General features: G+C 51.4%; 1 protein-coding gene across 4 annotated transcripts in view; it reads right to left on the reverse strand.

The window, feature by feature from the left end:
• The window catches only part of CPN1 (carboxypeptidase N subunit 1), a 37,892-nt gene that overhangs the window by 15,773 nt on the left and 8,987 nt on the right, over window positions 1-13,132 (reverse strand). For 2 of the 4 annotated variants that reach the window (XM_084633658.1, XM_084633655.1), the window contains exons 3-5: window positions 6,516-6,695; window positions 4,750-4,938; window positions 3,009-3,120 (exon numbers count right to left, since the gene is read on the reverse strand). In XM_084633658.1, coding sequence (XP_084489784.1) covers window positions 3,009-3,120; window positions 4,750-4,938; window positions 6,516-6,695 — 481 coding nt within the window. The remainder of the gene's footprint in view (window positions 1-3,008; window positions 3,121-4,749; window positions 4,939-6,515; window positions 6,696-13,132) is intronic. The other 2 variants (XM_084633656.1, XM_084633657.1) reach the window with 2 other exon arrangements.

The following is a 13,132-nucleotide window of genomic DNA, read 5'->3' on the forward strand; positions in this document are numbered from 1 at the left end:
TTCCCATATCCGGTCCCCCAAACACCCCCTCATATCTCCAGCATTCACCCCAAATCTTTCTCACAGCCCCTCTCAGTGCTGCCTCTCTCTATCCTCTTTGCAACCCAATTGTCCCCTCCTCTCCCACAACACCTGCCAGGTGCGGCTCTCCAGAGCTCTGTGCTTAGTTGCTGCATGTGCCTCTCCAAGTGCAGGAGTCACAGACCAGATGGAGACATTATGATTGTCTCATCTGACCTCCTGCAGGGCACAGACCAGAGAATTACACCAAATGGTTCCTGCCTCAAGCCCATAACTGCTGGCTGAGCTAGAGCTTGTCTTTTAGCAAGACATTCAGCCCGGATTTAAAGTCTACAGGAGATGGAGAAGCCACTGTGTCCCTCAGTAAGTTGTTTCAATGGATAATTACTCTCACTGTACAGCATTGGCACCTTATGTCTAGCCTGAATTTGTCTCGCTTCAGCGTCCAACCAGTGGACCTTGTTCAGGCTTTTTCTGCTAGATTAAAGAACTGTCTACTGTTAGAAATCTCTTCCCCGTGGAGGGACTTGTAGACCATGATCAAATAACCTCTGAACCGTCTCTTTAATAAACTAAATGTAGTGAGAGATTAGATACACGCAATGTAAGGCAGGTTTGCCAAACCTCAGAGCATCAATGGAGCCCTTTACTGAACCCTTTCCAATTTTCCACAGACCCTTTGAATTGCGGACACTAGACTTGGATATAGGACCCTGCCATGGTCTCACTAATGCCATGTGCTGTGGTAACACTACCTGCCTGCTTTTGCTCAGCATTGTACTGCCTATTTCAGGTGTGGCCAAACTTTTTGGCCTGGGGGCCACATCGGGGTGAGAAACTGCATGGAGGGCCGGGAAGGCTGCCTGCCCAAAACAGCCTGCCCCCCCCACAACTGTCCCCCTCAGAATCCCCCCATCAATCCCCCCGCTTCTTGTCCCCTGATCACCCCCTCCTGGGACCCCCATCCCAACCGCCCCCTGGGAATCCACCCCCTATCTAGCCCCCGCCGCTCCCCATCCCCTGACTGCAATCCCCCTAGAACTTCTGCCCCATCCAACCGCCCCCTGCTCCCTGTTACCTGACTGCCCCCTGGGATCCCCTGCCCCTTATCCAAGCCCCTGGCCCCAGCCCTCTTACCATGCTGCTCAGAGCGGCATGTCTGGCTGCAGTGCTGCCAGGCTGGAGCCAGATACGCTGATGTGCTGCCATGCAGCGGTGTGGCTGTGGGGGAGAGGGGACAGTGGGGGAGGGGCCAGGGGCTAGCCTCCCAGGCCAGGAGCTCAGGGGCCAGGCAGGATGGTCCCGTGGGTCGGATGTGGCCCGCAGGCCATAGTTTGCCCACCTCTGGCCTATATAGACATTCAAAAATTGCATTTGCTCTCTTAGTCACCACATTGCACTGGGAGTTCAGTTTGCATCTACCATGACCCCAAAGTCCTTTTATGATTCACCGCTTTCTAAAACACAGTCCCTATCCTGTGAGTGTGACCTGTAGTCTCAGTTAATATATGTATGACCTTGCATTTAGTTGTATTAAAACATGTGATTCAAGTGAGCCCAGACTGCCAAGTGACCTAGATCACACTGTATCAGTAGCCTTTCCTTATCATTATTTAACACTGCACTAATTTTGGTGTCATCTGCAAACTTTACCAGCCATGATTTTATATATTCTTCCAAATTGTTGATAAAGATATTAAATGGCATTGAGCCAAGAAGAGATCCCTGAAAAATCTGCTGAAATAAACACTGCATAGCATGACAACTTACCATTTACAATTAATTTTTGAGATTAATCATTTAGTCAGTTTTAATCCATTTAATATAAACGGGATTGATTTTTGTGTAGTGCCATTTTTTATCAGCATGTCAGGCAGTACTAAGCCAAATGCCCTACAAATATATATTGTACCAGCGCAGTTAGCTTTGCCAACTCAACCGGTAATCTGATCAAATAGTGGTATCAGGTTTGTCTGACAATATCTATTTTCCATAAAACCACACAAATTAGCATTAATTATGCTGCCATCCTTAATTCGTCACTGACTGCACCCCGTATCAGCCTTTCCAGGATTCTGCCTGGGATCAATGTCAAGCAAACTGGCTTACAGTAGTTACCCAGGTAATCCTGTTCACCCTTTTTAAATACTGGCACGTTAGCTTTTTTCTAGTTCTCTGGGTCTTTCCCAGTGTTCCCAGATTGTTAAATATCAACACCACTGGCTTAGAGAGATTCTCGGACAATTCTTTAGCGCAAGTTTTTGTATTCTATAATCAGAAAATGTTTAATTTTAGCGGTTGCTGTTTAACATCCTCCCACGTTACTGTCAGAATAAACTTTCATTATCAGCGCAAGCTGTGACTGTGCCATCCAGCTTCTTCCCAAACACAGAATAGAAATTTTATCATCCCTAGTTAGTAATGGACCTATACCATTGCTAGGATTTCTCCTGCTCCTAATATAGTCTTTTTAAATCTTTCTTGATGTCTTTAACCCTACTGGACTTAAAGATATCTGTGGAAAATCTAACCTCCCTTATCAGTTGTCAGCACTCATGACTGGCAGTGTACAGCCAGTGATATAAACTTTTTCCATTATTATTTTTTAAATTTTATTGCTGCTTTTATGTCTTGTCACTTCCACATTGTGGCCCCTCCCAGCTTCATACTCAAGGTTTGACAGAAATGAGTACTCCTGACCAATCCCCCAGAATCTGGGTACTCATCACTCACCGAGGGTGCACCCCCATATCCCAGTACCCCTTCCTTAGCCATTATCTCCACATACTGTCTCACCAGCCCTTAACCCTATACCCTCCCCATAGCCATTACACCTCCGCATTCCCCCCCCCCGACCCTGCTCATCCCTTCCTCATCCCTTATCTGTCACACTACCCCCTCTGCAGCCCAGATCTCCTGTATCCTCACCTCTTCTGTTCCCCCTGGACTGTTCTCCAGCTCCCGGTACCCCCTCCCCCAGCCCTTACCCTTGCTGAGAGAATACCAGGAGGCCCCATTGGTGATGCCGTCTGCAAACTGGTCTCCGCAGGTTGGGCTCTGGTGCATCGAGTGATGGGCGTAGGAATAGGCTTTGGCCAGCTGCAGAGAGAGCATGAGGCTGGTCACAGCACTGGCTTTGCCCCTCCGGCCCATGTCTCTCAGCCTGAGTCTGCTCCCATGGACACTAAGAGCTAAACCCAAGTGAGAGAGAGCAGGCCCAGCACAGCCCCACCACTGTTCTTCACACAGATACTCCCCCAGCCCGCCATCATAGGAACCCATACCCCAGCCCTGCTCACATGAGTGTGGGAACCTGCCCCTGCCCTCTTGAGTTCAGGAACCTGCCCCCCCCAGCCCCTCCCGCGCAGGGGAACCTGCCCCCTGCCACACCCCCAGCAAGGGAACCTGACCCCAGCTCTGACCCCATGGGCTCAGGAACCTTCCCACAAAGCCCACAGAGAATTGGAGTTGGGGGATGCCATTGCACAGTCGGGTGGGGTCGCCCGTCCCCCTCCTGGGGTTTACTGCCCAGTGGGAGCCCTGATAGTAGGGGTGGGGGGAAGGGCTCTGTTGCAATATAAATTCAGTCCAACTTGTAATGGGAAATCCAGGACAAAACCTGCCCACAGCGCTTTCTGATTGGAGCCCTGGCTTTGGCTTTCATTGCCATAGCAACAAGATCCCGCCTCTTCAGAAAGTAACCCTTGGAGGCCGAGGTCATGCAGGTCTTTTTGAATGAGGCAGGTCAGCCCGAGCTCTCCGTTTACCCCTTACAGTCCCTGCTGCTCCCTACCCAGACACAAGAGCCCATAGGAGCAGAGAGGAACAGGCTAGCTCGGAGCCTAGTCTCCTGCCTCTGCCAACAGACAGACCCGGAGGAAGGTGCAAGAAAGCCCATAATGGACAGTTATGGAATAGCCAGCCCCTCAGGCAGCTTCTTCCAAGGCCACAGGAGGCAGAGGTTGGATCTGACCCCAGAAGCAGCAGATTTATCGTCCGGATACGTTTTTATCCCAGCTGTCAAGCCTGGATTCTCTCAGCTCAGCAATCACTGCCCAGCAGTAAAACTAACCCTCCATCCGCACAGGCTGACTTGGGAAACACGGTGGAAAGTCAGACATGACTTCAGAGCACACACCAAACTGCAGGTTACCACAGTGCAGGCCTGTTAGACCCTCTCCAGAGCGGTGGGTTGGGCAAGGAGGAGGAAGAGTAAAACTAATTAGTTGGGAGCTTGTTAGTGTCACATAGGGCCCAATCCTGCTCCTATTGAAGCCCCTGGGAATTGAGGGCGCTCAGGCCAGCTCTGGCGGCTCTCAGACCTATAGAAAGGATGGCTGCACTGATAAGGAGGGGCTTGTGCCTAGACTTCCCTGTGCATGGGAAATGGGCCAGATTCATTCCTGGTGCAAACACCCTGGACATCAGTGGTGTTTATACCAGAGACGTATTTAGACCAACATCCCATTATTGCCAGTTTCAAAGAGATTGTTGCAGATGATTAAAAACAAAGCCTGGGCTAAAACTGGAACTTCCGATCCAAACCCCATCACGTTTGTTTGGGGGCTGGGCGATCAAGGGGAGGTAGTCTGGATTCAAATCCCAGACCCAAACCCTCGACCCCTACAGTCTGGTTCAGATACTGAATGAAGAAGAGCTGATCTTGTGAGATCTCTGACATGTGGGGCCCAAGCCCCATTAGGAGCTCTCATGATGCCCCCTGTGCACCTTCCGGAACAGCTTGTCATCAGGCGTGGGGGATGGGGTGTTGCTTTTCCGCTGATAGCCCCGGCTCCGCTGCTCCTGGGCTTTGTCGTAGGGGTAATTCGCCACGAGAGCTCCACCATGGAGATTGGCTGAGAGGACAAAGTTGTAGCGGCTCATCCAGTGAATCACAGCCAGTGTTTCTGGCTCCACCTGCAAGCAAAGGAGATGCCAGCATGGGAGGCAGCAGAACCATTGCAGCACAGAGCTCAGGGAGGAGTCTCAGCACAGCCTGGCTTGTGGACAGTGCTCTGGGGGGTCGAGGAGGATGATAGGGTGCTACCTCCTAGCCTGCGCTCCGTATGCCTCCCCTTCCCTTCTCTGCTGTCCTCCACTACCTGCCGTTACCAGCCCCTCTCTCCCAGCCTCTCACATCCTGATGTGACTCCATCCTGCTCTCTCTTCTTCCAGCACACATCTGGAAGCCTTCCACTTCTCTTCAGATGGCTGAATTGCTCATGCAGGCCTGAACATTTGCTGCCCTGACCATGGCACCTGCCTCCTCCACAGCTGCCAAGGTACCTGCCTTGCCCCTACAGTCTGTCCAAACACTACTGCCAGAATTGTTCTCCTGGCCCCTCGCCGAAGGCCATGATGCCTCCCCATTGCTCTGCATAACTCAGACTCAAGGCCCTCCCTAGCCCACTCCCACCTGCATGTCTGACCTTATTACCTACCATATTCCCAGAAACCTTCCACTAGGCAAACTACACCAACTTTGACAACCTGTTAATTTCCTTCTGTGCCTCCCCTTTTTGGGCATCCTTCCATGCTGCCCTGTGTGCCTGGCCCATGTGCCTCATTTCCCTCTTCATTCAAATCTTCTTGTTAAAATTCACTTCTGCCATGTCGTCTACAGAATCCATGCATCCATCGCTACCCAGAGGGCAGCAATCACTCACCAAGCCAGACTAGTACCTTACTCGCCACTGAGGAGAGCATGGTGTAGCGGGGCGGGGTGTCACATTTTCACTTGTGCTCAAAGATTTCAGACATTTCTAAAGCTGGGGCTGTTATGCCAGACGTGCCTCCAGAGTTAATGGAGTTTGGGGAGCAGTAAGAAGTCATTTTCATATGTTTGAAGTACCTGACATACTTAGGCTGGTTGTAAACGCTACACACAGTGTTTTTAGGCAGAGCGACGCAAACTATTAGAAAGTCGAGATTTTTGGTAAATCTCATTTTAGACACCCCATTTGACTAATTGCTTTCAAATCCCCCCCAAAGTAAAAGTATTCATAGGATTTTTCAGACAAAAACACTTTTCCAATGCAGACTTATACGGGATGGAACTCCGGGTGTGCACTAAAATGGGCAACTGCTGGGTCAGGCTCCTCTTGAAAGCCCTGTGACGCAAACTGTGTCATTTCTTCAGACAAAAACCAATACCTGGGCAGGGGTGAAAGTAACTTAAAGGACTTACTGGTACTCCGGGAGTCCTGAGCAGGGGGCGTGGCCTTGACCGGAAGAGGTGTGGCCGGGCCCTAACCCTAATCCTTTAAAGTGCCAGACTAGGGAAGCCGGTCCGGTCTGGCATGGCATACTGGCTCTTGCTGGCACGCCAGACCAGACTGAGCTGGCTTACTTTCACTTCTGTACCTGGGGCCCATAGAGGAGATGCTGTTTCTTTGAAAAGGGGGGCTGGGAAGTACAGAGCAGGGGTAGATGTTTCTCCATGCGGGCAGTGCTGGTGCAATCCTATAATACTGCTGGAAATTCCTGGTCCATACCTGGCTTTTCCAGTTGGCTGGAAGAGGGATGTGGTGATTGGGGCCACCATTTTTTTCATTGTAGTACATGAAAGTGTTGAGATCGGGGAAGTTACGGTTTAAGTCAACTCCGTTGGCATTGTTCCTGCCCGTCAGGTACCCAATGGCATCCGGGTCCTGGAGGGAGAAGGCACATAACTCCTGTAAGAGCAGGGAGAGCACAGGCTCAATCCAAACACCATCTGGGAAGAGCCTGGATACGTCCCAAAAGCTACAGAAGGTAACTGGGCTTCGGTAGTGTCTGAGACCACCAGATATGAGTCACTGCAGGCCAGAGGAAGAAACAGCACTCTCTGAGCATGGTACAGTGGAGGGTCAGTATCATTATCTCCATTTCCCAGAAGGAGAAACTGAGGCACAGCCTGAGTAAGCAACTTGTCCAAGGTCACGCAGCAGTCAGTCACAGAGCCATGACTAGATCAGCCTGATTTCCATGCCCATGGACCATGTTTAACAGCACCAGGAGAGTGGGATGAATTCTAGTAGGAATCAGGGAAATCATACACAGACCCAGGCATGCACCTGAGTACTGGGCATCGCACCTTCACTAATGCTATTTACATTTATTTTATGGGATCATTGTTTGCATTCTGCATCCAGCATTAGTGTGGTTACTGCCAATGAAAATCATGGCCCAGAGATCAAATCCGCCTGATCCAGATGAGCCCTTCCAGGGCCCAGCATATCCCATGTCTGCCAACTGCAGGGCAGTTTGTCCCCCTTCTGGTGGATGTGGTGCTGCCAGTGTCAGACAGGAGACTCGACTAGCTGGATGCTAACAGCACATCCGCCTCCCCCGCCATGGCCTGGGGTGGCACTGCAGCATGCTACTGCAGGTTTCCCTCTTCCTCAGGGCTCATTTAATAAACTCCATGCACATGGGTCAGGGCTGGAGCTGTGACTTGGCCCTCCAGCCAAGCCACAAACTGAACCCCTTCCAGGCTTCCAGGAGGGCAAAAAAAAAAAAAGTCCCAAGCAACACCAAGTTCTTCTGGCTTTTGTGGGCTTCTCGTCAGCTAACCCTTTGCCAATGCAATAATACAGTAATATTGCATTGGGCTTTCCACCCTTTGGGCCCTGTTTACACCCTTTTCTGGGCTACCTTTGAGTCTTTCCCTGCTCCAATACAGAGCACTAACCCCCCAGGCTCAGTCCCTTGGAGTCAGGACCGGATTAACCTTTTGTGGGAACTGGCACCAAACACATTTGTGGGCCCCTATGTCGGCATTGTGGGCTCTGAGCATGGGCCTGGTGTGGGAGGGCCATTGGTGCCCTAGTGTCCCCGGTCCTGAATCTCAGAGACATTTTTCATTTTGATCCCACACCTCTACATGACTAGCTGCATTGCCATACGCAGCTCCCTCAGCCCCCAGTTCTTCTCATTGAGCTGTACACCCATGTGGGTTTACCAGTGTCCACAGTGAGCAGAACTTTCACAAGTGATCAGGGAAACTCCCCACAGATTTATCTCCTTCCTCATTTAGACCTTCTATAGCCACATCTCCAGTGCCACCCCATGTCACCAGTCAGTGTGTGTGGTTCTGGTCTCAGCTCAATAAAATTCCACAGCCCGCAGATACCTGATCAATTCTGACAAATCCCTCCCTCAGCACCCATCCTGCCATTTGAGCAAGCCCCTTGCACACACCATTTCCCCAAAGTGAGACTTAGCCCTTGGGAATCTGAAGACACCAGCCTTTCTCCCTCTGCTCCCATCTACAGGCTAGTCTACTGCCTGGTCCCCACCACCTCTGCCCATGCTTGTTTCCTTTCTACTTTGGATGTGCTCCCCAACCAGCTGGGGCTATTCTCCCCATGCAAACCTGACCTGCTTCCTCTTTCCCGGCTCCCCTTGACGTTCCTTTCCTACTGGTGACCTCTGTTCCTTGAGGTTAATTCCAGTTTCTTTATCTGCTCTAGCTTAATGGCCCCAGTAGTCACAGAGCCACCTGCAGCTTCTCTGGCTACAGCCATGGGGCCAATTGCCAGAGGCCAGCCTCAGATAGCTGCAGCTGCTAGCAAGGGAGGGGTGGCAATTCCAAGACTGAGCATGCTTGAACCTTGCAACAGCAGCACTAGGGACTCTAAATCCTCAGTGCCAGCCCTAGGCAGCTGCATACTCTGCAGTTATGCACTTCCCTCCTCTAGGCCATGGCTTTAAGTACCTGAGATGCCCATCACCTGCAGCAGGGGCACTAATTCCCATACACCCCTCAGCTAGCACGTAGTCATGCAGAAAGTGCAGCCTGAATGATTTTGGAGGCTGGGGTGCAGGAGGTTCCCATCCCTGAGCAGCAGCTCTGCAACAAGCTCACCTGGCCCCCCGCCGCTGTGGGACCAGGACCCTGTGAAGACAGTGGAGTTATCCTGTGTATAAACAGTTCTGTCCAAAGCCTGTTGAAGTGAGTGGGAGTCTTTTCATCGTCTTTAAAGGGCTGCGTATAGAAGCAAAAAACCCCATTCTCGACTCTGGGAACAAAGCGCATTCTGTGCTGCACTGGTTTACTATGGTAACAGGAAGGTCTCACGTTACCTAGTGAATAAGCAACACTTCCCACAGCACCTAACTTTTTCTGAGAGGCCTCCTGCCCACTTACGAACTGTAAACGTGCTTCGCTTACCAGGGCTGAAAATATCTGGTAGTGTGGTCACAAAAGCAAGGCCCTTCTGAATTCAGGAGGAATTTTGGATGTGCACAGAACACAGAAAGGACTGGTCCCTGCACAGTTACAGAACTGCAGTAAAGTGGAACAATTTTCAGCTTGTGTGATTGGAGGATATCTGGATCCATATGATAAGACTGTCCCACATAAATGAGGAAAAGTTGAGGTGCCTTTGTTATTCGTTTTTCCACTCTTTGTTTCTGTGGGGAATTTCCAAGTGCAATATTACTGTCTTCCTTTTAAACAAAAACTAAAAAAAAAAAGGGTCATGGCTGTTGAAAATAGCAATTCCAGTCCAAATTAGCACTGGGAAGACCCCAGCGTTTGTTGCTCAATTTTATCCTACTTTTTCTACAGCAAGTTACAGTGGATCAGCATATTTGATTTGGGAGAAATGAAGTAAAGTAAAATGAAGTAAATAGCAGCCTAAATTGAGCTTGAGCACCCCTGAATTTTGAGGGTGTTCAAATCTGGAAGGCAGGTGCTAGATTCCCTTTCTGAATATTAGATAAATCTGGAAAAGAAAAGCCAATTTCTGTTTCTATGGCTTGGCCGTGGAAATCCTCCTACATGCCTGTTACTGTACCTAAAGCTGCCCAGGTCCTCTAGTAGAGCCTCCCCTCCCTTACTTTTCATTTTAACTTCTCCTGGTGGGGTCCACAGACCTCCGTTGCTAGGCTTCAGACAGAGAGGGGCACTGTCCGTTCAGTCCACCCAGTTCCTTCTTTGGGGGATGCCAGGTGAGGTCACACCAGCATCCCTCATCCAGCCCAGGGAAGTCTTTGAGGGTGATAGCTGGGCCAAAGCCTTCTACTCCTTGGGCAGACTTGTTCCCCATTCACAGCGCCCCACCCCCAAGCAGCCAGCTCCCCATTCACAGCAAGCTGCAGCGCATGGGGTCTCAACTTCCCCACTCCTTCCCCCCCTTTCCCATGGAGAGTGGCCAAGGGAATGCTGGGAAATGTAGTTCCTTCCCTGCTCCAGGGCCGGCTCTCTAGGCAGGGAGCTGGCCAAGGAACCACGGCTCCCAGGGCCCCGTGGGTTCTTGGCGGGCTGGATGCCCGCTGCTCGCTCTCAGAGCCTCCGCTCGTGAGCGCTGCGAGGGGGAGGAAGCGAGTGTCATGGACCCCCCGGCCTGAGCTTGGGCCCGGCCCGATGGAGGCGTTGGCGCCATGGTAAATCCGGTCCTGGCTGGAGTTCTCAGCCTCCTACAGACACTGGCTCAGGGCCTTCCACAAGAGCCCGCCCGCTCGCCCGCCGGCCACCAGCCCCTGTGGTGCCGCTCCCAGACTGCGCGCGTGGAGCCCTTTTATAAGGACCAGGTGACCAATAACGTATCGGCTGACCCCTTGCCCCACCTCCCTCAGGGCGGGAAGCAGCTACTTCACGAGGGGCTGGTCCCATCCTGCCTTCAAGGGACCCATGACCCTGCGACAATGGACCTTGCCAATGATCCGGTCTGGCAATTCCTATGTTCCTCGGCATTCCATTTTCCATCAGATTAGGACTACTCCAATTCATGTTGGTGGCTGAACCAGCTTCACTGGGGGGCCCATAAGGTGGTGGAAAGCTACTTTACCCTCGCACACAACACTCTTGATTCAGCACTGAGCACTGCTTGGCTGGACCAGAGAATCTGGTGGCCACAGGCCTCCTTAGTCACAGGACCAGTCTTCCTCCCATCCTGCTCTTAGCAACATTTCTCAGCTGCCTGTTTTCCCTGCTGTGTAGGGAACATGTCCCCAGCACTGTGCGGATTCAGCAACTTGCCTTCTTGGGCAGCAGAGAGATGTCCCCTTAAATGAATTACTTACCAACTTAGCCTGGGGGCCATGTTCTATCCTCCCACCCTGCAACTGCTGTGGGATTTAGCAAGGGCAGATCGGCCCAGTGCCTGTAACTTCTGCAGGGTTAGAGTCAGATGTCCAGATACAGTCCATTCTCTACAGTCCATTGACAGTGCCATGGCTCTTGGCATCTTTACTATCTGACCCCCACCCCAGTCAATGCAGAGCAAGAATAAAGGAGGACAGCAGGTTTGCTGGTCAGCTCCCAGACTGTCACTCAGAGAGGGCAGATGCAGGTCAGAGCTAGCTGAACTCTGGGAGACTGAAATACAAACAAAACAGAGTCAGCTCCCTGAGGACTTGTAAAGTCCACAATCTGTAGCAATAATGAAACCAACAGAGCCACAGAGACAATGGTGAGGGGCCCAAGTGAGCTAAATCACAGGCTGAGGACCTGGGCGTTTTGGAGGTCCAGGCTGGGGTGAGATGTGTTGAAGGACCCATGTTCCCAGGATGGGGTCCAAGTTGGGTGAAACACACATTGAGGGAGCAAGGGCAGGGGGATGGGATGAAACACAAGCTGAGAGATCAGGGATTTGGAGGGTGGAGGTGGAAGAGACAGCAGAATGATGGTTTCTCCCCACAATCATAGACACGTAGAACAGGAAGGGTCATCTAGTTCAGTCTCTTGGGGATGATCCAGGTTTACTTTGTTCTGCCCAAGCACAACCGTGTTTGTCCAGGCTGTTCTTAAAAATTTCCAATGACAGGGATTCCACAACTTCCATTGGAAGCCTGTTCCAGAGCTTAACTCCCCTGAGCATTATAAAGATTTTCTTGTTATCTAACTTGAATCTCCCCTACTGTGGATTAAGCCCCTTACTTCTTGTCCTACCTTCAATGGACATGGAGAACAATTGATCACAGTCCTCTTTATAACAGCCTGTAACAATTTTGAATCCTCTTCCCTCAGTCTGCTTTTCTCAAGACTAAAGATTCACTTTTTAAAAAATCCTTCCTCATAGGTCAGGTTTTCTAAACTTTTCATCATTTTTGTTGCTTTCCTCTGGACTCTCTCCAAATTTGTCCACATCTTTCCTAAAGTGTGGGGCCTAGAATTGGACACAGAACTCCAGCTGAGGCCTCTCCAGTGCTGAGTATAGTGGGACAACTACCTCTCATATCTTACATACAATCTTCCTGTTACTATACTGCTGAAAATATTAGCCTTTTTTGCAACTGCATCACATTGTTGACTCATTCAATTTGTGACCTATTGTACCCCCCACAAATCCTTTTCAGCAATGCTACCGCTTAGCTCAGAGGTGGGCAAACTACGGCCCGTGGGACCCTCCTGCCCGGCCCCTGAGCTCCTGGCCCGTGAGGCTAGCCCCCAGCCCCTCCCCCACTGTTCCTCCACCCCTGCAGCCTCAGCTCACTGCGCTGCCAGCACAACGCTCTGGATGAGGGGGGGCTGCAGAGCCCGACCTGACCCGGTGCTCTGTGCTGCACAACGGCATGGCTGTAGCCTGGCCAGCCACCGGTGCTCCAGGCAGCACGGTAAGGGGGTAGGGGGGGTTGGATAGAGGACAGGAGAGTTCAAGAGGGTGCTCAGGGGGCGGGGGTGTGGACAGGGGTCAGGGCGGTCAGAGGACGGGGAACAGGGGGGATGAATGGGGGCAGGGGTTCCGGGGGGCAGTCAGGAAGAGAGGGAGGTTGGATGGGGCGGCTGAGGGCAGTCAGGGGCAAGGGTTCTGGGGGCAGTCAGGGGACAGAGAGAAGGGGTGATTGGATGGGGCAGGGGTCCTGGGAGGAATCATAGAATCATAGAATATCAGGGTTGGAAGGGACCTCAGGAGGTCATCTAGTCCAACCCCCTGCTCAAAGCAGGACCAATCCCCAATTAAATCATCCCAGCCAGGGCTTTGTCAAGCCTGACCTTAAAAACTTCTAAGGAAGGAGATTCTACCACCTCCCTAGGTAACGCATTCCAGTGTTTCACCACCCTCCTAGTGAAAAAGTTTTTCCTAATATCCAACCTAAACCTCCCCCACTGCAACTTGAGACCATTACTCCTTGTTCTGTCCTCTTCCACCACTGAGAATAGTCTAGAACCATCCTCTTTGGA

Source organism: Lepidochelys olivacea (assembly GCF_965140295.1).
Source record: "Lepidochelys olivacea isolate rLepOli2 genome assembly, chromosome: 7".
NCBI classification, from domain to species: domain Eukaryota; kingdom Metazoa; phylum Chordata; order Testudines; family Cheloniidae; genus Lepidochelys; species Lepidochelys olivacea.